We start from the raw sequence: 27850 nt of genomic DNA, 5'->3' as shown, positions 1-27850 counted from the left end.
GCTTTCCCTCCCTTACATCCGCCAGGGAATCAACGACCAAACAAAAATACCCCTCACCTACCCACCAGAAACGTGGTTAGGTGAGGTCTAAATAGTAACCGCCACTCAGGACAACGTGAGTGCAGAGGCAGAAGACAGGAGGGCCTGGGGTGGGCACGATTAGTCGGGTGGCTATGTCAGGGCCCGTTCTGAGGCACTGCACCTGTATGTCCCCGCGTGTCCGTGCCCGAGCACTGCAGTTCACTGAGGGCATCTTCTCCGAGTCTTGCAGCAGGGTGCGAGGGGCGACACACCTCCCCCCACCCCACCCCCCCGCGGAGGCTGTGTGAACACCCACGCGCGCGCGCCTGCCCTGACGCGGGGTTTGCCGTGCCCACACACGCTGGCACAGACCTCATAGTTCCACGCGCGTTTCTCAGCCACCCGGCTGCGGTACGGATGCGGTACGTGCTGCTCCGCGCACGCCGCCCCGCCCGCCTCTCCCCGCGCTCCAGGCTCCCGGCCCGCGGGCGGACCAACGGCGGCGGGGCCGGGCATGGAGCGGCTGCAGGTGGAGGCGGCGGCCCTGGAGGAGTACGCGGAGTACCGGCGGTGAGGGGAGGGCCGGGCCTCGCCCGCCGTCGCTGGGAAGGGGAGAGGGGCGGCCGGACGCCTTCAGCCCGGCCGTGGGGGCCGGCGGCGGTTGGGGACTAGCTGCAACCCCGCGCTGCCGCCGGGCCCGGGGCGGTTTCCGCTCCCCTGCGACCTGCCTGTCGCCCGGGATTTCCCCTGAGGAGATCCTCGCCCCCCCCTCCCCCGGCGCCGCTCCGTTCGCCTCTCGCCGTCTTGAAGCCGCCTCTTCGGGGTCTGCGGCGGCTTCGTTATGCCACATTACCCACCCCCACCCCCCGCCGCCATTTATCGGCGAAATCGGAAGTGCCGTGACTAACAGCGTGGAGGTGGCTCCCCGCGGGGAAGAGGCAGGCAGTGGGGACAGGAACCCTCCGTGCCTCGCCGGTGTGAAGGCGTGTTGTAAGCGTTGAGTGTCGGCAAGTGAAGTAACGCGTCGTTTCTCAGGTCCGGGCCTGCCTGGCAGCGCGTCTGTGCGATGTGGTGTAAGAGGGTAATCTGCCCACGGAAACACGGGCTTTCGGGCACCGTCAGTTAAGTTCTGCAGCGTATAAACGCGCGCTCTCGAAGAGTTGATGCTGAGCAAAAATAAACACTAACTCAGTCGTCACACTGAAATGTCTTAATTTAGCTTAGGAAGACCTTGGGTAAAACATCGGAGGTAGTAGGCACAGTGGTATTTCTTACATAGGTAGGTATGCGCTCATTCAGTGGGTGTCAGCTGCTTTGACACACAAATGACAGTCATATGTTGACCCGTTGTTCTGGTGCTGTACAGTACTGGCAGTGCACACATCCACAGAATATTTGACAAAGAACCATTCAGCGTGTTTTAGCACATCCAGCAAATAATAACTGAAATATTTACAGACATTAATAAACTAACCTTCAGCATAGTTAAGTGCTGCAATTAAGTCTAAATTGTATTTTACAGATTTTACTCAGTGCCTTCAATTGTGTCCATAAATACAGGATTTGGATGCTGCTCCAGACTTCCAGCTGTTCGGTGACTTTGAATTTGAACCTAGCGGTAGCTTAAACAAATGGGCCTGTCCCGGGGTGTGGGATGCAGCTACTATCAACTTTATCTACAGAAGCTAGCATAGTCATCTTGCAAAGCAGAAGACAGCTTGGATGCTTTATTTGTTACTTTGATGGCAGTGTGGTTGCCTACTTGTAATTGAATAACGTCACTCAGATTAGACTAAGATTAGATAACCTGACACAAGTCTGCAGTACAGTTAGGTGTAGGTGGGTGAAGCGACTTGCCAGAGGTCATTCAAGAGGCAGAGCTGGCTGGTTACACAACTCTTGATGCCCATTGCTTTTTCTGCTGTATGAAAAGGAGCTTGGTAGTTTGCTTTATTTATTTTTGCCTTCTCTCTTACAATCCTGGCTTTCAGTCCATCAGCATGAATTTTTTTCAAAGAGCATTATTCACAAAATTTCTCTAAAATTCAGCTATAGTTCTGTTAAATGTATAGCACTAGAACAGTATTATGAAAGATAAGATTTTTTTTTTCATTTACAGCAAAAGTGTTCTTACAAAAGTGTTCTTACCTACTATTTGAAAATATATCTTGAGATATCTACTTTTATTGTCTTTTTTTTTTTTATGACATGCTTACAGCATTGTAGGTGATGATGATGGAGGAAGGCTCTTTACCCCTGAGGAATATGAAGAGTACAAAAAAAAGGTATTACCAATTCGGTTACAGAACAGGTTGTATGTAAGCTGGAGATCACCAACTGGCATGGACTGTAAGCTTGTGGGACCAGAAACGCTGTGCTTTTGTACTCACCGGTAGGAATCTTTCAATTTTTTCAAGCTGTTGTATTTTTTAAATCAGGAAAATGAAAAATGTTTCCAGATACATTACAGTACAGTATAGGCAAGTTAATTTAAGGTGTAAGGGTTGAGAAAATTACGTTTTAAATCATAAGAACTGTTTTTTAATCTAGATCTCAATACATTTTTTGAGACTAAAATGAGTTTGTAGTTTTCAATAAATTCAATTTCAATAGATTCAACTTTAAGGCACGAGTTATTGTGGATCAGATTGATTCTGATAGTGCTGTAAAAATGAAACAAGGATTTGTGATATGTAATGAATGATGTAAAAGCACCTGATAGAATGCATTTAACTGAAAGGTAACAATTAACAGTAATTAATATAAAGATACTTGAAAACAGAACTTACAAATTATAAGCCTTTCAGTTGGTTTTCTGATGAATCCTAACAAAGTTATACAAGTTATTATTTTTACCTTTTTCAGGTATAAACAACACAAAACAGACTATGAAGTGATTCCCGAAGACCGTCCTATTTGTGTGCCTTGCAGAGTGAGCCGTTGTCCGTGCCGGTCCTATCACTATGTCCCTCTAAATGGCACGCAGCCCATCCGTTGTAGATGCAAACACTTTGCTGATCAGCACACCGCATCACCCGGATTTTCATGTAACTCTTGTAAGTTACTGACAAACTTGCAGCGCTCTTTGCTGGGAAACTTAACAGGAGCAGCATGTTAGGGATCTGCATTCTGCCCAGATACAGATGCGCTTGTTGCTGATATGTATTTTGAGCCTTGCAGAAGGATGGGAAATGGGAAGGAAGACATCGCCTTTTGTACAGGAGGGTTTAGAACAACATCCTTAGCTTCCCCAAGTTCTGTGGAGGAGTGTAAGTTTGTGAATGATTTGGTTGGGTACATGTGGAGACAGCCACCTAAAGTGAGGCGGTATGAAAGCACCCCATTTGCAGTTTGTCATTTCCACTGCTGCATGCACATTACTTTTCTACTTGAACTTGGTGGTTTGAGAGAGAGGAGTGTTGATCTCCGTTCCTCTAATGCCTGGTTGAATATAATGTTAATGTATTTTTATATATTCTCTCAACTCAATAGGAAGTAGCACTCTGGTCCCCAAATAGTGCTATTGTTAGTACTCTAACAAAGCGGTTCTCAAACATACAGCTTGTGGGTCCAGAAATGCAAATGGGAATGGAGTTTCAAGCAAAAGGTTTGAGAAGGCATTAAGAGGAAGCTTTTTGCTTCGGTTGTTTGAGGTTATTGTAATGAAACAGCAGTAATTATTAACCATAGAAACTAAATAATGCATAAAGATGTTTTAGTTTGAAACCTCAAATTACGTAAGCTGAAGATTTTTTTGTTAGAGTTCTGTACTGTTAGTAAATTTCTTTCATGAAGTCTGTTGAATTTGTACAGGAAAAATCATAAACAGCTTTTGCTGGATGAAAATCATATCCCACAGAATAATCCATTAAATATTTATATGACAGCCTTTCAAGAATTTGCTCTAAGTAATGTAAAAGTCTTAAATGTGCAATTAGATAATTCAGACCGAATCCTTCGAACACAAATGTTTTTAATAATCATTAATAATTTTTTTTTCTAGTGTTTCTCAAAAATACCTGACACTTCTGAGGGCTTCAAAGATTACACTGACAAGTGCCATGACTTGCTTCTATTTTGGACTTGCATTGTTTTAACGTACTGGTATTAGTCTAGCCCAGTGCTGTATAGATCTAACGCGATAGATAAATTAGATATGTACCGTCTTTATAATTGAAAAAACATTGCTGTTCCACTTTATGTATCGTAGATACTTTACTCTGTATCCAAACACAGAGTAAGAGCTCTATTACTGAGGACTGCCCAAAATTACATGAAAAACCCTTAAACATTTCCACGATCCTTGATCATATTATACAAGACTTAAAAAAAATCTTTCTTGGTGCTCTGCAAAATGAATTGTAACTGGGAGTTGGAAGCAGGGTAATTTGTATAATGAAATATTTGCAAAATCAGTTCCTCAATTTCTTGTTTGCATCATTGCTCCAGCAAGGCTTTGATGACAGTCTTAGCTGTCGCTAGGGCAGATATGTCACTTCACTCTGTGTTTCTGAATGTCCCATGTCATTTCTATAACTATTTTAGTTACATGCTGTGGCTATGTAAACTTTAAAAAACCCTGAAAGTCACTCTAATGGTACTCTTACATAGAACCTATTTTGCTGTTGCCACAGCCTCTGTTTACTACACAGATAATTTTGCTTATTTTAAAAGACATTTAAATCATGATTTGTGTCATAAATTGCAATTTGAAGTTTTCTGGCCGTGCAACATTGACACTTGCTGATGCTTTGGAGATGATACTGCCAAAATGCTGGCAAGTTGTCATCTTTACCCAGTGACAGAATTCTTTCTCTTTTTATTTTTTGTGAGGGGAGGAATAGAGAAGGGTGTTACTAATGGCAATGGACACAAGTTGCAGTGTAGGAAATCCAATTAGATACTAGGACAGAAATGTCTGCTCCAAGGGAAGAGCAACATTGGTTCAGGCTGCTCAGAGAGGTGGAATCTCCATCCTCGGAGGTGCTCAAAATGTGACCGAATGAAACCCTGAGACTGGACGGCCCCTATGATCTAAACCCCACATTCATCCTTTCTCCTGTTTTATACAGCATTTCCATATCATGATGAAAAGAGGCTGTAAAAGGTTTCAGCAAAGATAGCTGATTGCTTTGCCCCAAATCGCATACATGCTTCCAAATAGAAAACATAGCTGGATGCTTTGGCAGTGAAGGAACTCTAGTTTTTGACAAGATCCATTTAGGGAAACACCATTTTGTCTGCAATGAAGTATAAATGCCATTATCATCTCATTCATTACACTTATTTGTTTGTTAATTAGGTTCCAAGTGTTCAGGCTTTCATAGCTGCTTTACCTGTGCATGTGGTCAGCCAACATACGCTCATGAAACAGTTGTGGAAACGAAACAAGAACGCTTAGACCAAGGAAAGCCTGTGGGGCAGGATGTTCCTTATGCTGCTATGGGAGGACTGACTGGTTTTAGTTCCCTAGCAGAAGGCTACATGAGGCTCGATGACAGTGGAATAGGTAAGTGCAGCTGACCCGAGATGAAATTTTAATTTTCCAGCTAAGTAGTTTTAAAAAGTAGTAATTAAACATAGGCTTTCAAAGTTTGAAGGCAAACTGGATCAATAGGAGTAGGAGTTAAGACATTTTTTCTTTTTTCGCAGCAGTCCTTAGATGTAAAGAGACCACTATCACATCTTGTCCAGCTTGCTGTAATGAATTGATAAAAAATTTCTTTATCAATAATTCTGGTGTTCAGTCCAGTAACTTCTGATTGAAGTGAAGCATATCTTTTAGAAAAAACTCTGTAACTTCTGTTTTTCTGTTAATGCTTCCATGTTATATTTACATTAATCCTTTATCTATTAATCCTAATACTACCCAGGTATTTCTTGGTTATAGAGTTACAGCATTTTTTTTCCAAACTCAAAGGTTAATAGCTGTTCAGCATAAAAAAAAAGAGGTCATTTGTAGAACTTTTTTTTTGACACGCATGTTAGTTGGCCTTGATACCTCTGCTTCTCTGTGATTTTGTGTCATTTAGTAATGGACATGTGTTATCCTGAAATACTGTTTTATTTATTATTGCCATGTACTCATTACTTCTTTTTAAAATTCTAATCTGGTTTTCTGGATTTGTTTGAAGTTTAGAAACTATAGCATAGCTGTAGTAATGAAAGAAAGCTTTTCATTTTTTTAGAAGTCTTTTTTGCTTTTGTAAACTCGAGTTTATAGAGTCTGCACTGAATGTTGTCGATATTAATCTGCAGCCTTGTTTCGACCCCCATCATGTATGTTCTTAATATATCTCATGAAGTTAATTTTTCTTTTCATTCAATTTATTTTCTAACAGGGGCTCCTTCTGCTGAGCTTTTAGAATCCCCTGTTACCAGCATGGATCATCCATTTCTAAAAGCATTTCAGGGACCTTCCAGTTCTGCTCAAACCATCTCACAGATAGCAGGTGCTATATTAGTAGGATAATACTGTTTTAAAAAAGTATTTAAGATAAAATTAATTGGTTTTATTTATGAGTGAAGGATGCTTAGGGCTAAAATCAAAGTTAAAGATTAAATGAGTATTGAAGCTGTGTTATGTGAAAAGTTAGTGCAACATTCATGTACTTGAAGTGCTTAGAATAACTGTTTTGTTACTGCTTGTTATTTTTGGTTATGATGTGCTTTTTAATTTTAATGTTCTTTTTTCTAGCATTTGGTATCTTCCCCATTAATGGTGTCACTTATTCATTGGATCAGTTTTTTAAATTTTTAATTCCTACTAGAAGCTCATCATATCTGAATGGATCATACATATTCAGCGCAATCCTGTGAAACTGCCTTCTGCCAGAAAGTCTTTTCTGCATGGAATTATGGATTGGTTATGCTTATTTTATGTCCCTTATTTAGTATAAGAATTTAGCAATTAATATAACTGTTGAACTCCTCCAAGACTATTTATAATAGCTGCTAGCCTAGACTACAGGTTACTCTTTGGTCCCAGTTGCTGGGGTTTGTTACTTGCCTATAAAGATGAGTTCTCATTTTAAATGTGTTTTGCCAAATATAAATCATAACTAATGGAATAGCAAGTATAGTTAATGAAAAAAAGTTGGGGTTTTTTGTGGGTTTTTTGGTTTTTTGGTTTTTTTCAGGTGGTTCCAGTGTCCCAAGGCAAGTTTCTCATGGAAAGCATTCAGAAGATGATGACATGGCTTACTTTGAAAAACGTTATCAAGAACGGGCAAGTTACTACATTTATTACTTAATTGAAATATATTTTCACAAGAGGATGTCTAAAACAGATAAATATATGATTTAAATGGCATTATATCATTTGTTCTCTTACTGAGAAAACACTAGCTTCTTAAAATGAAGTTGTAAATACAATTAGGAGCTATTGCAGGATTTCAGAGGTCAGTCATATCTGGGATGGTATTTACCTTAACTGGGCAGATTTTCTTTGCGGTAACTCTCCGTTACAGAAAAACAAAATATTTTGCTTTGCGACAAAAAGAAACAACAAAGCAGACTCACAGAAAGTCCTCTGTGACATTTAGGAATGTGTGTTTGCTTCCTCATTTATAAAACTTTATGGTATTCTTTTCCTCGTGAATGTCTCTGTAGTTGGGCTAAATCTAGTGCATCTTTCTTAGATGATCTGAATTACTCCCTTAGAGGTGCCTCCTCCGCCCCACTGACTGTATCGTAAATTTAAATGCCCTGCATGTAGGTTACTTAGATGCTTAAATACTTATTCTTTCCCCACATTAACTCCTTAGCTCCACCATCTCTGCTGGAAGTATGTCTTGACTGTTTATGATTTCTTTTGTAAGGCAGTGTTGCATAATTAACTTTTTAAATCTTAACTGCTGTTATGCTTGGTGCTTGCAACAAGGTGTTTGTTAATGAGAAAGTTGTTCTAGCTTTGTGAAATTTTAAATAATTTTGTTTAGTTTGGAAATCATCACAAAATATGGTAAGATGTTACAAATATAGTATCAATTTATAGGAGAAAACATGTTACTGTCAAATCCAAATTGCTACGTTCCCCCTCCCCCCCTCAAGATTTTCTTTTCTTTGCAAAAGATAGTAGGAATTTCAGATACAAACCTCGAGCCTCCAAATATGGAAAAAAATTATTTAGAATGAGTTCCTGTGTAGACCAACAACAGGATTGCTTATCAGCGAGTTCATTTTAGACATCCAAATCAGGACTGGCCCCTTGCTTCCTTCTGACACTATTTTAAGGGGCGGGGGAAAGCACATTAAAAATAATATTTTATTTTTCCTTGCATTTTTGATAGCAACATGATATCTTATGTTAGATGAGATGCAGAAGTCCATGCATCTCTTTTATATAATTGCTCTAAATAGAATTTCATTCACTAATTTAACAATACTTGAGAGCAACTGTTCTAAAAACAACAGATACATTTGTTTGGATACTACAAAATGGCAGTTAAACGTATGTTTGTTGGTTAATGTTACTAGGCTATAAGGGCCTACTGTGTAGAAAAATCTTATGAGAGAAAGACATGACCTTAAGGGTCAGTAAGGAGACACTGAGGTGGAGGTTTAGCATCTACCTTGACAACAAACTTCCGATGTGATTTCATGCAAGCTGGTTAGTCTAACTGTGTCTGTTACACATCTGTAATAAAACTTCTTTGCCTTTCATTGACATAAAGATAAAACTGTGAGCATTTGTGGGGCACTTTGGCTTGAGGGATACATAAATACCTAGATTGCCATTAGCAGAGATAAAGGCAGCCCTGGTTTGAATAGGGAAGGAGCTGCAGAGATTTGGAAATGCTCCTTTGTCCTATGATGCAAAAGTAAGCACCGCTCGGTTGGGCTAATAATGATCTGTAGCGCTCTCCATTGCATATATCGCTCTGGTAAATTTATGGCTGGATGTAGAGATTTAATATTGCATTACTAGCCAACTTGCAAATTAATGCTTGAACCACTGTTGGTGTCTTTCTTTGTTACAGCTGAAAAAGGAGAAGACTACTAAACAGAAAGAGAAAAGTCCAGGGCCGTCAAAGAAGCCATGGGATTAATAAAGAAATATTTATTATATTGTTGTCCGAAAAGCGGATTTGTTGCCCAGTGTGCAATAAGCCAATTCTAACACACACAGGAGAGACAGTGCTTTTATTCAGGCCTGGGTGCTTGGTGGTTTTCCACAAATGAAGCACACCTAGTGCTGGCTTTTTTGTCATATTTATACATAAATGTTATAAGGTAGTACACTCCCAGTTGTGGTGATTGGTTTAAATTTCTTCATCCAGTATGCAAACTAGAACACATGCTCAGTTCTTGTCTCTGCCTTTATCTTTTGAGTAGGTGGTATAATTTGGGTAGGGGGCTCACGGGTTGGTGGTCACAAACCCCCCTGCTGGAATTACCTTTCCCCTACTTTCCCGGTACTTTTGGCAATTCCAAATGGTTCTTCAGGCTCTGCTGGTAAACTAACAATTTATCAGTTATGCTTCTACCTCTTGACAATCGCTTCTTCATTAGTGCGTTGTTTGGCTAAACGTTAACACAGGTGTAGGACTATACAATAGTTGTCTGTAGCAGTACCTAGCACCTATCTGTAATATCCTTATCTATGAAAACTACCTGTAACATCCTCAACTATGGAAAACCGGAGAGTCATGATTAAATTTGATGAAAGATATCAATATGGCACAGTGTTAATTGTTGTATTGAAGCATATTTTTTGCTGCGCCTACCTGCATGCTTGTATTTCTTCTTTATTCTGCTGTTTTGTTCTGTTGCTGAAATTAAATTTTAATTATCTTGCTGTAATAAAATTGGTACTTTAATCAATGCATTTCTAATCTCCAGAATTGTTACATAGATATTCCTTTGAAAATGGAAAATCATATTTAGAGATTTACAAGACTGTTATTTAAGATCTGAGAGAATAAGCATGTATTTAAGTATTACATTGTAGTAGGGCAAAGAAAATATATGTCCTATTCTTAGACTTTTATGACGCACTTACTTTATTTGTAGAGTCCTTAGAACTTATCTTGTTCATGGATTTTTACTTGGTGGGATTTGTTCTGTTCAATATTGACATTTTAATCTTTATTTTTTTTCTTTCTGTTGGTTTCATCACCTTTACATAAAATTCAAACATACCCTTCTCTCACGCTTCTCTAGGCTTGTTCTTGCCAACATATAAATATTTTTTTACATGTGAAGTTCCGTATGCATGTACACACATTTCCACACATACTTACTAGCTACTTGAATGGACCCTTTACTTTAGCCCAGATTCCTCTAGCGGTACCGTTCTCCTAATTCTGTTTGTCTGATACTGTCCATAGCAATAATTTTATTACACTAAACTTCTGAAAACATTAAGTGGAAAAGGATATGCTATTTATAGCATGTAAACAAATAATTAGATAGTGTTTGTTAGAAATTTGCTTATCCAACAGATATTCTTTCCTCATGTCTAATTCAACACAGACTGAATCCCTCAAGAGGGGTGATGTGCTTTTCTATTCTTTGTGTTCACAGCTGTGGCAGCATATGTTGCGTTAAAGATAGGGGACAGGAAAATTTAAAATTTGGTAACTTTGTGTGGTGGTTTAAATCTGCAAAGCAGCACAGCAAGAACTCGGTACAGAATAACTGGCAGAGGCTGCAGTTTAGGAGGAAAAAGCAGAACCTGAGCTAACTTTGTTCCTCTCCTTTGAAAACAGAGTGTAAGTCAGTTTGTCCTTAAAAATACTTTAAGATGTCTCTTGGACTGAAGGCTTTCCAGGTGGTACGTGTGTACTGAGACTGTACAGCAGGAGCTGGGAGAAGCTTACAAGGTCTGTTTCCCATCAGAGAGAATGCCTGGGTGTGCCTGATGGGCAGGGGAAAAGAGGTGAGGTTGAACGCGTTTGGTGCAGGGCGACTTGCTTTTTTGTTCAGATGCCAGCTGTGGGGGGGAAGGAGAGTTCTTGGGAGCGCATGCAGGTCGTGCAGTGACTGGTGGGGGCGGCTGGAATCTGAGTGAGAAGGGAATGGAAGGCTGAATTGCCCAAATTCAGACATTACAAAAGGCCATTTACCTTAACTCCAAGCGATAGTGCCATTACTACAGATGCCAATCAGAGACATTAATCTGTAACTTTAATTTAAAGGCAATATATATCAAAGTGTCTAATGAATGTTTTACAAGTACCTTTACATTCTACACTGTAACGTACTGCTTTAACTTAATAAATAAAAATTTATTTTGAGCTCCCTCTTCTGGTCCTACTAAGCAGTCATTTCTACAGATCCTCAGTCTCATGAGTAAATGGGGATTTCACAGTAGAATTACAAGAAACAAAAAAATGTAAATAACATTGGTAAAAACCATGGTAAATAAAAATATAGAAAAATATTTTTTATTTCAGTCTTAAGAGAGATCATTACAACCTTAATAGCAGAAGTTTATTCCACTTTTGTATTAATCCCCATGGCTATACCCATTATGGAATGCAGTTCCAGAAACGTATGTGTGTCTTTCAGAGATGAGGTTTCTCACAGCAAAACATTGTTAGAGGTTTTAATAGTTGCAAAAAACTTGTATTTTGTGTATCTTTTTATATAGACAACATAACTTTTTACTTTTAGGAAATATTGTATTGTGCTTTTACTGACATTTTGAGTTAAAAATACTTGTCAGTTTTAAATGTTTGCTTTGCCAAATTCAGTTTTACTAATCTGTACTTGGATATGAACTGTTTTCATCAAAGTCAATTTTTAAAAATTTTATTCTGTGCTTAAACTTATTTAAAATTTCCACTTAAATGGTAGTAAAAACTTACTACATTTAATTCATGATATTTCTTTTTAGTTGGAAAACAGGTGGGATCATGAAAATATCAACTGCATTAAATATTGCTCTAGGAGTTCTGAGCACTTTTCACCCACATTGATGACATCCAAGTATAAGAAACTCACTTTCCTTACTAAAAGGCATACTTTTGACTTCGTGGTACTTGTAATACTTTTTTGCAGATTTTTTATTCATATCCATACATGAAAAACCAGGTACAATATATCTCATAACATTGCTGGCTGTGAAAACGGGACACGGATGTCATGTCTTAAGTGAAATTTCCACTTAACTGGAATTACTCTTATCCTTTAAAAAAAATCATAATTTTGTAGGATAAAAATTGCAACTTCCAATTCTACTGAAAAATCTCCTTATACTTTTATTAAGAAAATGTTTGTAAAGGTCTCTAAATTGGAGAGACATGGATTCGATGGATGGACCACCCAGTGGATAAGGAATTGGCTGGATAGTCACATTCAAAGAGTTGTGGCCAACGGCTCAATGTCCAAGTGAACAGTGACGAGTGGCGCTCCTCAGGGGTCGGTACTGGGACCGGCACTGTTTAACATCTTTGTCAGCAACATGGACAATGGGATCAAGTGCACAAGTTTGCCGATGACACCGAGCTGTGTGGTGGGGTCGATGTGCTGGAGGGAAGGGATGCCATCCAGAAGGACCTTCACAGGCTGGAGAGGTGGGCCCATGCGAACTGCATGAAGTTCAACAAGGCCAAGTGCAAGGTCCTGCACGTAGGTCAGCACAATCCCAAGCACGACTATAGGCTGGGTGAGGAATGGATTGAAAGCAGCCCCAAGGAGAAGGACTCGGGGGTATTGATTGATGAGAAGCTGAACATGAGCCGGCAGTGTGCGCTTGCAGCCCAGAAAGCCAACCGTGTCCTGGGCTGCATCAAAAGAGGTGTGACCAGCAGGTCAAGGGAGGTGATCCTGCCCCTCTACTCTGCTCTTGTGAGACCCCACCTGGAGTACTGCATCCAGCTCTGGGGGCCCCAGTACAGGAGAGACACTGAGCTGTTGGAGCAAGTCCAGAGGAGGGCCACAAAGCTGATCGGAAGGATGGAGCACCTCTCCTATGAGGACAGGCTGAGAGAGTTGGGGTTGTTCAGCCTGGAGAAAAGGTGGCTCCGGAGAGATCTAATTGCGGCCTTCCAGTACCTGAAGGGGCCTACAGGAAAGATGGTGAGGGGCTGTTTATGAGGGAGTGTAGTGACAGGACAAGGGGTAATGGGTTCAAGCTGAAGGAGGGTCGATTTAGATCAGATGTTAGAAAGAAATTCTTTACTGTTAGAGTGGTGAGGCACTGGCACAGGTTGCCCAGAGAAGCTGTGGAGGCCCCCTCCCTGGAAGTGTTTAAGACCAGGTTGGATGAGGCTTTGGGCAACATGGTCTAGTGGAGGGTGTCCCTGCCCATGGCAGGGGGGTTGGAACTAGATGATCTCTGAGGTCCCTTCCAACCTAAACCATTCTACAATTCTATGAAAAGCAGAGACCAAATGCTAGTATGTTTGCCGTTAACAGCGGTCATTAAATGAAGAGCTCAGTTTAACATGTACTTGTTGATAGTTCCTGGGAGCAGTCATGAACTTTGCACATATCATCATGGGACAGATAAGTTATCAGTTCATCTGTATGATTTATTTGCCGGTGTGTATCTGTCATTCAGCTAGACCCATTAACCGTTTCTGACTCTAATCCAAGGAATCTGGCAGAGGAGGAATGGTTTGTTGTCATCCAGAGTGCTCTGAGCTGGGAAAGCCTAATTGCATAGGTCTTAGGTGATGCTTAACCACTTCTTTTTTAAATAGCTGTCTTTCAAATCAATATTTTGCCATTTTTAAAAACACTCCTAGAGTGCAGAACATCATTTTTTCACTAGTTTTAATTATCCTATGAAATGGCTTAGATGTACCTTGGTTATTTATCATAGATCACTGCCCAGTCTCTGCTAAGTGGAGGGCAAGGGGCTCCTTCCCCTTCTACACTGCTCTGATACTAAATATAAAAGGCATCTGTCTCAGTTTGGGAGGAAGGGGAATGTTGTGTGAATTCACAGCCAGTAACGGCATTCATGCAGAATTACTTTGTCAAGTTGTCAGTGTCTTTACAGCGTGTTGTGCATATTAAACAGTTCGCAGGTCTCATGTCTGTATGTCCCTGGAGTCTCTAGCAGTAGTTTTGTTGTAGCCACGTAAGCTAGAGGAAAGAGACAATTTTGCAGGTGGTGATGGTATTTTTTTCTTAGCACAAATATAATGGAAAACAACAACAAAGGGTTTCCAGGCTAAAAGACCTTGCACAGGTTTGGGGTTTTTTCCCCATAACAAAAGATACTACTTTTGTCTAGAAGTCTATTCTTGCTTTGGAGTTCTTAGCATTTGTTTTCTGGTAGAGTAATCATTATTTGCTTTGCACTGGTTTTAGCTCTAATTTTACATTCACTGTCCCTGTGCTGGTCAGCCCTGGCTGGGCACTAAGCCCCTGTGTTCCTTTGGTCTTAACAGTGCTATACATTCCCTCTGGATTATTCTGGTAAGACCCGACTGCCTGTTTCCAATTTAATAAGTCAGAAGAGGTAAATGGTACATGAACACATACTGGCGCTCCTTCAGGTCCTACAGTCTGTCTAAAGGGAGCCTGGAGTACAGCTCTCCATCTCCGTCCCCTAGTTCTTCCAGATACAGGGCCAGGAATTTCCTTTTCCTCCTCACTTGTGGAATCCAATTCTAACTGTTTCAAGGGGGGCCTCCAATAGCCGAGCATCTTCCTCTGTCTTCTGACCTATTTTTTCCCATCTCAGTCAGTAAAACACAAACTCTCTTTTCCTTTTTTTTTTCCCCCTCTTCTTTTTCTCAGTTAAATAATATATTCTATTCTGGCGTTTTGAATCCATCAAACCACATTTCTTTCTAAAATCCCCATCATTTCTTAATGCAAAGGACAAATCTGCATATGGTATCTCATCCCATTTCTCATTTATTTGACAAAAGACCATTAATTGTAACATAGTATGACATTTCAAAGACCTGTTTTCAGGCCATCTTTCACCATCCTCCAATTGGTATTGTGGCCACCACTGACGACAATACCAGTTTAATTTATCCCTAGTCATGGGGACCCTTTCAAATTTAGTTCAATTCTTCAGGATGCATCCTAAGAGAGCATAAAGAGGAACCTCCTTGGAAGCAGTGGAACCCATTTCAGTACTGAAAAAAGAATTTCCTAACCCAATGTTTCATACACCAAAATTCCAGATACAAAACGAGGGAATCTCTTCCCTACACTACTAATACAACATGTAGAAACAAACCCACGCTGCAGCTGTGGCACATCTTTTCTGATGCATGTTATGCAGAGCTTAAGCAACGAACAACTCCAACTGCTTCCCTAAGAGGTGTTGCTTCCCCCCCCCCTTTTCCTCTCAAATACCTCTTTTTCCAATAGCCTTGCACCGTGGTGTCGCTTCCCGCCCGGCTGCAGGAGAGGGGCCACTGGAGCCCGGTTGGCCCTGCTTCTCCCCGTCGATCCGGGCCAGGCTGTCAGCACGGTCCCACTTAGGTCACCAAAAAAACCTGTGGTCCCCAAAGCAGGATTGTTTACCCAGTGTGCAGTATGCCAACATACGCACAGAGCAGAGGTATTTTATTTGTTTATTTCATATCTGTGCGGAGGCGGATGTTAGATGGTAACTCCACAAAGCTAGCATGCTACGCAAAGAAACTACAACATACTTATCTCCTTACAGGATTAGAAAAACCGGCCTAAATTGACACTAATTAGTAATTACCACATTATCTGCTATTGGTTAAAGATATTTAAATTAGCACGCATCCTCCTGGAGGGTGTGGGGATAATTTGCAGTGTCCTTTAATTGGGTGGGTGGTCGCGACACCCCCTGCAGCCTTTACCTTCTCCGGTTACCGCCGATTTTTGACCCGAGGTCTCTTTGGCCACTATCGCCCAGCCCTGGGCGCCTTCTGGGGCCAGGTGTTTCCCTTTTATGTGTCTTTCGGCTCTTCTTCGAGGGTATAGTCGTTAGCAAAGAAATGCAGCGTATTTAACCTTAAACTAAACAGCGTCTAAGCAGTGACCCAAGCACATTTCTGCCCCTGTAAAGTGGAAAATTCTACTTTATAGATATCATCAGCGCAGGAGCCTCCCTGCTGCTACTTCGTTTATGTTGCAAAACCAGGATCAGCATGCACTGATCGCCACCTTTTTGTGTGGTGAAGGACGCACCTGGGCGTACAATTACGGATTTGCAGAAAAAGCCTGGAGCATCGGTTGCTCCTGGGCCGCGGAGGGGCGGGCGCACGACTGCTGCGCTCCCACGTTGCCCACGGAGGAAAGGGAGGGAAGACACGGCACGGCACGGCACGGCACCGCCCGGGCGGGCAGCTGCTGTCTGGGCGGGGGGGATAGGGCTGAAGGCCCCGCCGGGCGCTGGGCAGGCGGGATAGGGCTGAAGGCCCCGCCGGGGGCTGGGCAGGCGGGCGCGGTGCCGCATGCGCAGAGGCGGTGGCGGGCGTTGGGCGGGAGCGCGAACGTGAGCACGTGCGGCTGCGGCGGGGCCTCTCCCGTTGTCCCGAGCCGGTGCGGCCGCCTCAGGTAGCGCTGGGGCTGCTCCGTCGCGGGGGGGGGCTGGTACCCGGCCCTCGTTCCCGGAGGTTCCCAGGGGTGCGGGTTTGCGCGGTGAGGAGGGGGCTCTTCTCTGGAGGCAGGGAGTCGCAGACGTGCTAGCCTTATGGCGCTTCCTCGTGTAAAAAAAGCGTTTTTTGCTAAAGAACTGGGTGGCTGTCACGTGGCAGGGAGAAGGGCTGAGGAGAAACGAGGGGGTGAGGCAGCAGGAGAGCGGGAGCCTGTTAAGTAGTGAACCTGTGAAGTCCTGTGGGCCCGTGAGGTGGGTGCATGTACCTCCCCACGGAGGGGAGGAAGAATACCTTAATTTCTATTTTAACTATAGATATCTTGTAATGTTTCAGAGTCTGTTGTCATGGATGGAGACACAGAGTATGATAAAGGTAATGTGAGGTGGCTTTTAAAACAAAAAACCACATAATTTTACACTTGAGAATAATCTTTTTTTTCTTTCCCCTCCTTCAAGTTGAAGATGTGGTGGGCTGCCATGTTGAAGATGCTGTAACATTTTGGGCACAGGTGAATTCAGAGAACTATTTTATTTTAACAGTGGTTTTAAATCTTATCCCCCCCCCTACCCTCAGCAAGTTTCTGTAAAAGCGAGCATAAATGATAGCATTTGATGTTGGGGAAAAAAAGAGTTACTTTAGATTTCAAATCAGTTATTCTTTTCTGAAATGTCAAAAAGAATTGTTCATTCATACATTTGAATTGTAGCTGGGTTTTCTTGAGTATTTGGTAGACCCTATGCCAAAAAGTAAATAAATTGGGGTTAAAATATTTGCTGTTGACTGAAAACTACTATAGGAGGCAGCTGGAGCCCTGCTGGGGCTGGATTTCTGCCCCCCCGCCCAGCAGTGGAGTGTGTGGGGCAGTTCCGAAGAAGCTTGACATGGAGATGGTTCCAGGATGCTTAGTCCTTTCAGGTTTTGTGTAGATGGGCAGGAGGGTGTTGGGGGGGGAGTAAGCAAAAGTAAAAACCCCAAAACAATGAGGAGTTTTCATTAATCTGGGACGTGCAGCAGGGAGAGGGGAAAATCCAGAAGGAGTACCAAAACCTGCCTTTTCTATTTGGTCTGCTGGCTAATTGGTGTGTGCGTCTTAGTCAACAGCTGTGTAGCTTTGAGCCAGTTGGAGGAAGTAATGCTGCTTGTCACGTCCCTAATAGGAATTTGGGGAGGGGGACCAAACTTTAGTCATTCTGTTTATGGAATAGCTTCTTCTAATAAAGGGATTTTTAGATATAATAGTCATAGGTAGTTCTCCTTTACGTTCTTACCCTGGCATTCTGAGACTCAGACACAGTTGTCTTAATATTGTAAGGTATAAAAGTTAGGAGTGTACTTCTAAGGTTAACAAGATGTTTTGTTGCACTGGTATTTTCTTTGCTGCTCTGAACTCTGGATCCTTTCCTTTGAGTTATGAGTAGTTGTCTAAAAAAATGCCATATTACTGGAATTGACCCAGTTTTACAGTGGTTCAGATACCAAGTTGTAATGGGAAAGACTCTGCTTCTGTCAGCCAAACAAAATCCCCAGTCTTGCATGTAAAGGGAACAAGGGATATGCCAGAGCTGTTGTCTCATTGTATTAAGGAGATGTCCTGGTTTCAGCTGAGAGGGTTCATTTTCTTCACAGTAGCTAGTATGGGGCTATGTTTTGGATTTGTGCTGGAAACAGCGTTGATAATATAGAGATGTTTTTGTTATGTGGACCTGTTGTTGAGCAGTGCTTACACAGAGCCAAGGCCTTTTCTGCTTCCCACACCGCCTTGCCAGTGGCACGGCTGGGGGTGCACAAGGAGTTGGGAGGGGACATAGGACAGGTGACCCAAACTAGCCAAAGACGGTATTCCATACCATATGACATCATGCTCAGCATAAAAGGGGGGCTAGCTGGGGAGGGGAGTAGCAGCTCCAGGACGCGTGGCTTGGGGACAGTCTGGTTTCGGGACAGGTCTGAGCATGCGGTCTGAGTTGTACAGTCCTTGGGTGAGAAACTGCATTGTGTATTACCAGTTTTGTATACTCTGTTAAGTACTGTTTTGTTTTGTTCTGTTTTGTCTTCCCTTCTCCCTTTGCTATCCCAGTAAACTGTCCTTATACCAACCCACCAGGTCTTGCCTTTTCCTTCCCATTCTCCTCCCCATCCCACTGAGGGGGGGGTGTGGGGTGGGGGGGTGGGGTGGGGAGTGAGTGAGTGGCTGCGTGGTGCTCGGCTGCCGGCTGGGGCTAAACCACGACAGGAGAGAAAGAAAAAGAATACCAAATACTAAAATATGTGAGGAAGGACTGATAAGTAAGATCTGCATACTGCTTGCAGCAGCTGGTAATTAAACTGTTAAAAACATTCATAGCAAACTTACTCTGGGGTACGTTACTTGCCCCTGATCCATTTCATTAATTTTTGGAAGAAAATGAGAGCAGGCGTACAAATGGAACTAAAACCATGAAGATTGGAAGCTTAAGGTGGGGCATTACTTGTCTCAACAGCAGTACAACTGTTTTGATTTAATTTTTGGCTGTTATAAGCCATCAAGCATCTATTAAAAGGGACAGTTAATAACTTGTACCCTCTCCCCACACTTCTTAGAATGTCGGTAGATGTAATGACCTCTTGAAATTAAGTTGTGCGCTGGCCGAAGCTTGTCCTCGGGCTAATGCAGTTTTTGGCAAACCTGATTTTAGTAAGGTAAGTAGGTTGTCTATATGTGGAGTTTGTTTTTCACCTGGATGTAAAAGCCTTAATTATATGCAACCATTTTCTTAGGTATTTTCTTGATCTTTGATTATGCTGTGGGTTATATTCTCTTAAGATCTCTTTAAGAAATGCTGGCTTTCCTAAAGAAAACACTTGTTTTGCGAGAGCAAGTTTAAATCTTTCTGCACTTCAGACTTCAGTTAAATTATGCAACCATAGGCTTTTATAACACTCAGGAAATACTAAAAGAAGGTAATATACAGAACACTGAATTCTCTTTTGTTGTCCAGTGTACATTATGGGTTATCTTCAACAAGAGAGCAATGCTTTTTCAGAGAAGTGATTATCTGCTCCATTTCAAGAAATGTGGAAGATGTTATAAAAACCTGTAATGTTCAATGTGCTGGACAAAGTCCTCTTAAGGAGATAACAAGGACATATTTAATAGCAGTTCTATGACAAGCATATGAAGAGTGATGGCAACTTCTGGTTTTGTGTGTGAACTACTGATGGCTTATTGCAAAGTAAAGTTTAAATAAAATGATTTTTCTGAACTGTTTGTGTGTGCAGGTAAATGACCTTTAACATTCCTCTTGAAAAGGAAGAAAACGCACCAACAGCAAACCCAGCATGTTTGTGGTGTGACTGGCCAGTTCCTTTGTTAGGCATACTAAGCTATCAGTGTCAATAAAATGTCATAGCAACACATTAACAGAAAAGCCAGGTTTAAAATGTGTAAAATGTTGGTGTTTTTCTAGTTGCAAAATTTTCTTTGTGCTACTGTTGTTGGAGTAGAGCATTATGTTTTTGAAGCATTAGGATATATTGTTGTGAGAGATAGGATATCAAATGTATTACTTTGTTTTCATACTGCTGTTGGGATATCTATAGGAGAGTGTGAAATTAAGATTTGTAATATATTACAAATACCATTTTGAGGTATGCTTATATTTTCAGAATGCTATTCTTGATATTTTTTCCTAATTCCAGATTTATGGTGGCTGTTTTTCTGAAGATAGATGTTGGTACAGATGTATGGTACAGCAAGTGATCAACAATGAAAAGGCAGGAACCATTTTTTTAAGTATTGAATCATATATCAGTTCTACATGCAGGGTGATACAATAAATGCCACTCCTCTTTTTGAAACTTGCTGTGTGAATGCATTTAAAAACAGTGAATGTACATGTGGGACACAAATTCAAGTAATGTTGAACAATGCTGATCAAAAGACTGGCAAAACATGATGTACTTGCAAAGTGCTGTTTGTATCTTGATAAAGAGATTCAAGAGTGGTAGTTAATGTTATTAAGCAATGTAATTTAATTTCAAAACTTCTGACTGGTGAAAATGGCAGCCTTTGTGTGACATGTTAGCACTGATGCAAATGACCTAGAGGAGCTAATCAGCATTAGGTGACTGATACAGAAGGCTAGTAGTTCCTATTTAAAATGATAATTTCTAGACAGGTTGGTTGGCATGGAAACATTAGATTGCATGTCTGTCCATTGAAGAAAGTCTTTTCTATTGCTTCTTAATTGTAGCCCTTGGAGGGAAAAAAAAAGCCAGCAAAGATCTGTTTTGTTACTTCAAGTTTTGTTGCTAAGCTTTTAGACAGATGCCAACATAAGAGATTTCTCTAACTCAGTTTCTTCCTTTGAAGGATGTCTAGGCTTAATACGGAAGATTCTGATCTCTGCAACATGCATGTGTGTTAAAATGCCTATATTCTAGTAGCTGTCTGCACATGTTTCTGTGGGAGGTTTGTGTAACCTCTGCTGATAGATATTTCATATTACTGTTGCAGTGTCGGGTATTGTACATTGACTACGGAAATTCTGAGGTTTTAAATAGATCGGACATAGTTGAAATTCCACCAAACTTGCAATGTCCGAATGTTGCCAAGAAGTACAGACTCTGGGGACTGCAGATACCAACTGATCAGAATGTAAACATGTTTGACCAGGTGAGTAACAGATTTTGAAGCATTCAGGTGCTGGGATCTCTAAGAGATGCTGCCCAATATCAGCACAGTGTCACCAGGAGGAGTCTTCTAAGAGCTGGATGTTTAACTGTGAAGCCAGGGCACGCTGGGAAGGACTGTCTGATCTGTTACCCTGAATATACTCTAGAAACTAAAATGATTTTATCTAAAAAACAGTTCAGATTGTGCCAGGGGCTGATTTTTAGAGTACACTTTTGCCATCTTCAGAGCCTCAGGTCTATTTCTGACTGACCTGAGTTCTTTCTGGCACTGAGGAAACAAAGTACTTCTGCTTCTTTCCCTTCAGAGGGAGAAATACATCCCTTGGTCACAGAACCTGCAATAAATTCAGTTATGTCAGTGAGCTGCTTGAATATTGTGTGCCTGCATACTGTACAGACTTTTGATCAGGAGGGAGAATAGCAGGTGAATGTGAGTGGTAGTAGCAACCCTGTTGTCCTGGCCGGCAATGAATGTGAAAGACTCAGGAGCTGATGCCAACAGGACTGGTAAAAGCTTTGAGCCCTACTTAAGTGGCACTGGTGACCATCGGTTGAGTTTTACTAGTTTTACTGGTGGTCTCCCTTTACAGGACTTCACTTACAGTCTTAATACCATGCTGCTTCAAGGCTGTCACTGGCACTGCCTGTGATAAACCAGCTGGTGGCTTGGGAGCAGCAGTTGCCAGAGGAGGCAGGAAGCGGCTGTCCTGCTTGCCTTGTCCGCATCCCTCCATCATTTAGCAGAGATCCTGAGACCCCTTGTGTATGGTCTTATCCTTGTCATCTTACTGACGTTGCTTAATGTGATTACTTAAGACAGGCGAAAATCTCTGTTCCCTTGAGGTTTGGTGTCTGATTTTTTTGGTGGGGTTTTTTTTTTGTGTGGTGGTGTGTGTGTTCCTTTTTTCTTTTTTTTTAAACAGTTCTTGTTGCTTGAGGTAAAGCTTTAGTTGCTTAACTCTGTGTAGCTTTCCTGCCTCACCCCTTCGGCTCTTAATTTTCAGCAAAACCAGTTTGTTTTCAGAAGTGGTGGGGCAAAAAGAAAAAAAAACCAACCTGTTAATAAAAGATAACTTTCTCCCAGGTGTGTTGTGAAGGTCTTGAGTGCATTCCCCAGTCTTTCAAAGCTGTTTTTCTTTGATATTACTAAGGAAATTGATAGCCGCCAATTCTGGCATTTCCTGATTTCTAAATGAGTACTTTCAGTAAGGTAGATTTCCATTAGATAGATACACATAATAATTCGTCGCTGTGTTCTATTTCAACTTCTGGACCACTTATTGAAAGGCTGTTAATGTAATAATTAAAATATTTTTTCACTTTATTTTGTATAATACTGTTAAATAGTTGATGTAGTGTCCTCTAAAAGACTTGGATAATCCGATTGCCTACTGTTGAGAGTTGATGGGACTTTGGGCTTGTGTTGCTTAAATGATACTGAATTCTTCAAAGCTGAACATTGAGGGAGAACTATTGGTGTTGAAGTCCAATCTGGCATTGACACTGATTAGATCAGGTACAGCTGTAGTTGTACAGATACAGCATTGTTTCAGAATAAATGTGTTAAACATAAGCTTTACCTATACAGCTTTTTGGGTTTTGGTCTTAAACATGCCCTCTTTTTCTTAGAAGAAAGATGGCTGATTTCAGCTAAAATTATTCAGAGTGTACAGAACACAATTTAATTGTATTTTTATTTTACAGGGGAAGAAGTTCTTGAGCAGCCTAGTTTTTGAAAAAGAAATAAAAATACATCACAAAGCCAAGCACAAAGATGGTACTATTATTGTCCAGGCAGAATATGAAAAAATAGATATTGGAGAAGAGGTGACCAAGGCAGGGTTCGCTGAAAAATGCATGTCTTCAGGAAACAGTAAAGATGCGGAAGAGAGAAAAGTAGATGTCATGCAAAACGAAAATCAGAAGATGAAAGTTACAGTTCCACTGTGGGTAAACAGGTCTGATCACGTGCTGTACAGGATCCCAGGAGGGCACTTTGACCAAGTAGCTGCCAGTGCAAGGAATCAGAATTTTACTGGAAACCATATGTTTGCCCCAAAGTAAGGCAGTGGGATGTCATAGAAAACTTTGTATGAGTGATCTGGTTAGCTTAGTTGCTGGGATGTGGGTATATGAGGAGATGGAATTGAGTATCTAAAATACAAAGTTCAATTTCTGTCTCTCCAGCGTCAAGTAATACTGGTGCTCAATGGAAGGGAAGTCTGTGTGTGTATGCTGTGGTGGTGGGAATTAAGTTGTTAATCTGTAGAAAACTGTTCATTATTTACCTCTATTAAAAACTCACTGGGCACAAACATGGAATGTAAAAGTACACTTACCTAGCAGGACAAACGTATTTTGGTGGCTTATTTGTGTAGGAATGTAACAATGTGTACATATAAGAAATAAAGCAAATAATCACGGTTTTAAGTAAGCTTTAGGGATAATGGTGTCTCTGCAACTCGTAATTACATTGACAAGAGGTGGTGGTAAGTTGGCAGTTACAGTTGTCAGAAATCTGTTTAAAGAGGCTTGTCCTACAGTTGCTAGGATTGCCATGACAACAGGCTGCTGAGAAAAATGTTTGTGGGTGGGAAAGATGGTACTTGGCATTCAGAAAGTTGAGATGGTGTAAGAAGTAATGTTCTCCAAAAAAACTTGTTCAGAATTTGCTAATGTTCCATAATTTGAGCTTCTTGAACATTTTAATGAATCACCTGAGGGCACGCCTTTCCGCATATCAGCATGGTATCTAAATCCATTTTACAATTAGATCATTTAGGCAAGTCTATTCTGTTAACAAATACTAATATGAAATGAGGTGCTTTTCAAAAAAGTCTAAATTTTATTATAAAGTGCCTCATCCTGAATAATTTTGATACTCTGATCTGCCCTGTTTTCTGAGTTACAGATACACTCTGAATCTGATCTTAAAAAAGAAATAGCCTTTTTTTTTGCACATCACACGTATTTTTAGGGTGGTATGCCTGGGAACGAAATTGAGAAAGAAAGAAGCTAGTATGTAACCAAAGCCATGCAGGTGAGGATGAAGTTGATGTGGGGTGTAGTGGAGCTTTGTTACTGTACAGTGCTGTCACAGTACTCTGAGACAGATGGCTTCACATCACTCCTCTTTAGAAAAATAGCTTTTGGAGTATAGATCCAAAACACTAACCTTAAAGTGTTTTGGCTTATTTAGTAGATAGAAGATTTGAATTACAGTGCACCTTGACTTTTCTGGGTCTGCAGTATGGTATTGTAAGATGGTTTTGGATGGGAAAGACTTGAAAGACTGTGAAAACATAAAGTGTTGTCTTCAAATGATGTATTTTTTCCTTGGTGTTGTCTAACAGTCTTTGTAAAGACTGGCATGGAAAGGAATACAAATTCTGAAGGAGTAAAGCATGATCGTGTAGTTGTTTCCACAGTCTTTTAGATGTGGCATTCTGTAGTCATTACGGAAATTACAATAGCAGGAAAGAATGCACGTTGTGGTTTTTGGTGGTGTGTTTTGTTTAAATTTTTTTTTTTTAAATTACTTCCTCTTAATTCATTTTTAAAAGGGAAAAGATGCTAGCTTCTCCCTCAGTGCCGGACACCAGCTTGGCACAAATAAGACCAGATCAGAAGCTGTCTGAACAGAAAGAAGTTCTCAGAAGGGAGAATATAAATCTCTTGCAGAGGCAGAAGGAACTAGAACTGAAGGTTCAACAGCTGAAATATGAACTTCAGGTATATGGAAATGTGAAGTGAATGCTTCTTGCCTTGTTGCAAGTGTTTCTGACAGTGCTTCTGTCTTAGGGTTTCATCGTACTGCACTTCAGCTGTGCACTGTTGTTTGGAATACAGAAGGATTAAACTGGTTGAGTGGGGACTTGTCTTGCCCTGGTGCAGGGAGATGCTGTCAGTGTGTGTCAGCACGTGTTTTGCAGCCCAGGCTGGACCCTTGCTCCCCTTGGTGTATGTACTGGCTTGCCACCGTGCTTGGTGCAACTGCTGGTTTAGATCTAGGTGTTCAATTTGGATGCTGAGTTTTGCACTTTGTGATTAAGAACATGCTTTGTGTACAAGGATGTAATCCTTGCCTTTTTTTCCCCACTAACTTAGTAAGGGAAAAATGGCTTTCTGTGTGTTGGGCTGAAAATTCCTAAGCATTGCAGAATCATAGTGGCTGTGGAATTTTTAGAACTGGGTAAAAATGATTGTTTCCTTAATTGCTGCTTAATAGAAAAGATACTTATTTTTATTTCCAGGGGAAGTTTCTAGCACTATCTGAGAACTTACTGTTAGGCTTAAAAATGCTGTGAACAGTTTTTGAGGGTGATAAACAGCAGTATAAACAGAAGAGATTGTGAGAAAGGATGTTATGTTTGCATGAATTCAGAAAAATGTGCAAACTGTTATCTCTGCAGATATTGAAAGGAAAATCTCCCATTGTGTAAATACCTTTGACGCCCCCAAACCTAAACTTGCACACAGCTGTTTTCTTTTTCTTTCTTGTGGAAAAAAACTACTCATCAACTACTCATACTTTGCTACTCAGTTACCCCTACCTAGAACACTCGTGTTTCTACATGGACTAACCTGTCATGGCACAGATTCTCAACTGACTGAAGATAGGATGTTTGTGCACTTTTATGCAAACTAAATTAACAAGCAACAGAATATACATCTGCAGTGAAGAAAAAATACTTGAATGCCAGGAATTTTTAGAAGCATTTGTCTGTAGTCTGAAGATTTTTTTAAAAACCTGTTTTCTACAAATTTTAATTACTTTTTTGTGTTGAATGCGAGTAAATTGCTTTAAAAGAAAAAGTGGTGGATATTTTTTTAAGTAAGAAAATATTTGCTCCCTGCTGAAAACAATATGGTAGGCAATGATTTGTTCTAGAAGGGTGATGTGTGGTGGTGGCTTTAAGGGGTACTTAAACACCCTGCAGTCATGAGACTTTGGATGCTTATCTGCAAATACAAAACTATTTAAATCCTTCTGTGTTTATTTTTTTGTTTGTTAGTGTTTTGGGGTTTTTTAATATAATATGTAGCGAGTCTGAAAGGCAAGGCTGTGTTTCATTACCTAAAGTGGCATTTATAAAAGCATCTTCATGGTATGAGGGCACGAGCTTTTAAATTTAGGTTGCCCCTCAAGGAATATAGCCTGATGTGATGTGTGGGCTTTTTTTGGGGTCAAGAATATTCCTTATTTTGTCTTAAGAACATTCCTTCTAGGAAGGTCAGGGTGATTGTACATACAGTTCTTGTTTGGCTGTACCATTTTGAGGTGTGGTAGTTATGAGAGTAAGGAGTTTTATGAGGTCCTGGACTTGATTTCTCTGAACTAGCAGGTAGAAATTTTTCAGCAAGGAAAGAAAAAATTCCACGTTGTCTGAAGACTTGCTAGCAAATGGGAAGTAATCGAAGAAATACACTTGAACACATCACTACTGAAATGAGAGGAAGGAAATGAACCATTAACCTCTAAGAAGCTATTAAATAAAATTATTCTCATTGGTTTGTATGTCTTTCTAGGCATTTTGTTAGTGTTTTGAAGAGGGCCAGCTCTGTGTGTGTGTTTTTTTATCTCTAGTTTTCAGAAGTCTAAATTACACTCTGCATGTTAGTAACCCTGGCTGTCTGTTGTGACTGGTGATCTATCTTTACTTCTCTTTGCTGAAACACTGCTCCAAAAATGGTAAATAATTCAGAGACAGAAGGAAGCATCTAGGAAAACTGCTGAAAGTTGTGAGGAAACCCTACGTACTTGCATTGGAACGAAAATGAGAAGTTTGGCTGTTAAGGTGAAGGCATTGAAAGAAGTTAGGTATGTAATTTTTTTTCTAAAATAGTACTATTTATCATTGCTCTGTTTATCTTTTGAAGTCTTGCATGCTGTTTTGTTTCCCAAAAGTTTTGTTTTGTTAATTTTCTAAGAAAAACAGTTTTGTATACAGAGGGGAACACTTCCCAAAAGCAGGGCTGAAACCTGAGCTTTTTGGAAGCTCACATTGCAATTTGTGTTGCCTGCTTCTCAGTGTCTATTCACTTCTGCTCCTTTACCATAGCTGTTGTAAAAAGAGCTTTCAATTCCATCTTCAAGAAGATGCTAATTAGTAAATGCAGGTGGTTGTTCAAAGTAACTGGGTAGTCAGAGTTCCTTGGATATCTGTATTGCTATGAGAGGTGTATCTATCTATTTGGGTAGCCCAAATTACCCTTCTAATTTTAAAAGAAGAGATAAAACTGTAGTGGGAAGAAGACTTGAAATAGAAATGACCATCAGCTCCTTTAAGAAGGAATGTATATACTGGTATATGTGTTTGTGGAAGATGAGTAAAAAAAAAAAAAAAAAACCACAACCAAGGAAGGAAATAGGACAAAAGGGAAATAAAGAGCAGGAGGGAATTTCCATGTACAGCCTCATCAATACTGAGGTATAACAAAAGTATTCTTGGTCCTTCCTCAAAAAAAAAAAAAAAAACCCAAACAAAAAAACAACCCCCCCCCAAAAAACCACCAAACAAAACCCCAACACTCCCCCCCCCCCCAAAAAAAAAACCAAACCTGAAAAAATAACAGCTGAATGAGACAAATTGCTTCTGCTACCTTTTGAAAGAAACTAAATTATTAACCTGGCAGGTGTTATCCCAAAATTCTTATGTTCA

The 27850-nt window shown here is 40.7% G+C and overlaps 2 protein-coding genes across 8 annotated transcripts in view; both read left to right on the top strand.

Annotated features, from left to right (window-relative positions):
* The first annotated feature begins 370 nt into the window (after positions 1–370).
* FAM221A (family with sequence similarity 221 member A) lies at positions 371–11256 on the top strand. 7 transcript variants are annotated; one of them, XM_054816448.1, is made up of 7 exons: positions 371–591; positions 2240–2413; positions 2887–3077; positions 5324–5530; positions 6363–6473; positions 7161–7249; positions 9003–11256. In XM_054816448.1, exons 1-7 carry the CDS (start codon positions 536–538, stop codon positions 9069–9071), a joined length of 897 nt encoding a protein of 298 aa, XP_054672423.1. In that variant the 5' UTR covers positions 371–535; the 3' UTR covers positions 9072–11256. The 7 variants fall into 7 exon arrangements, with proteins under 7 accessions (XP_054672423.1, XP_054672425.1, XP_054672424.1 ...); XM_054816451.1 differs by having other exon boundaries at positions 546–591; positions 2240–2306; XM_054816453.1 differs by lacking the exon at positions 371–591 and adding an exon at positions 600–1056 and having other exon boundaries at positions 2240–2306.
* Positions 11257–16439: 5183 nt separating this feature from the next.
* STK31 (serine/threonine kinase 31) overlaps positions 16440–27850 on the top strand; it is a 44286-nt gene continuing 32875 nt past the window's right edge. Inside the window, exons 1-9 of the mRNA XM_054816251.1 lie at positions 16440–16473; positions 16848–16886; positions 16970–17022; positions 19095–19193; positions 20193–20267; positions 21010–21168; positions 22893–23248; positions 24752–24920; positions 26894–27009. Coding sequence (XP_054672226.1) covers positions 16859–16886; positions 16970–17022; positions 19095–19193; positions 20193–20267; positions 21010–21168; positions 22893–23248; positions 24752–24920; positions 26894–27009 — 1055 coding nt within the window. The 5' untranslated portion in view covers positions 16440–16473; positions 16848–16858. The remainder of the gene's footprint in view (positions 16474–16847; positions 16887–16969; positions 17023–19094; positions 19194–20192; positions 20268–21009; positions 21169–22892; positions 23249–24751; positions 24921–26893; positions 27010–27850) is intronic.

The sequence above is a fragment of the Grus americana genome, chromosome 2 (genome assembly GCF_028858705.1).
Source record: "Grus americana isolate bGruAme1 chromosome 2, bGruAme1.mat, whole genome shotgun sequence".
NCBI lineage: Eukaryota > Metazoa > Chordata > Aves > Gruiformes > Gruidae > Grus > Grus americana.
Note: the sequence above shows the minus strand (reverse complement) of the source record. Positions and strands in the feature narration are given on the sequence as shown.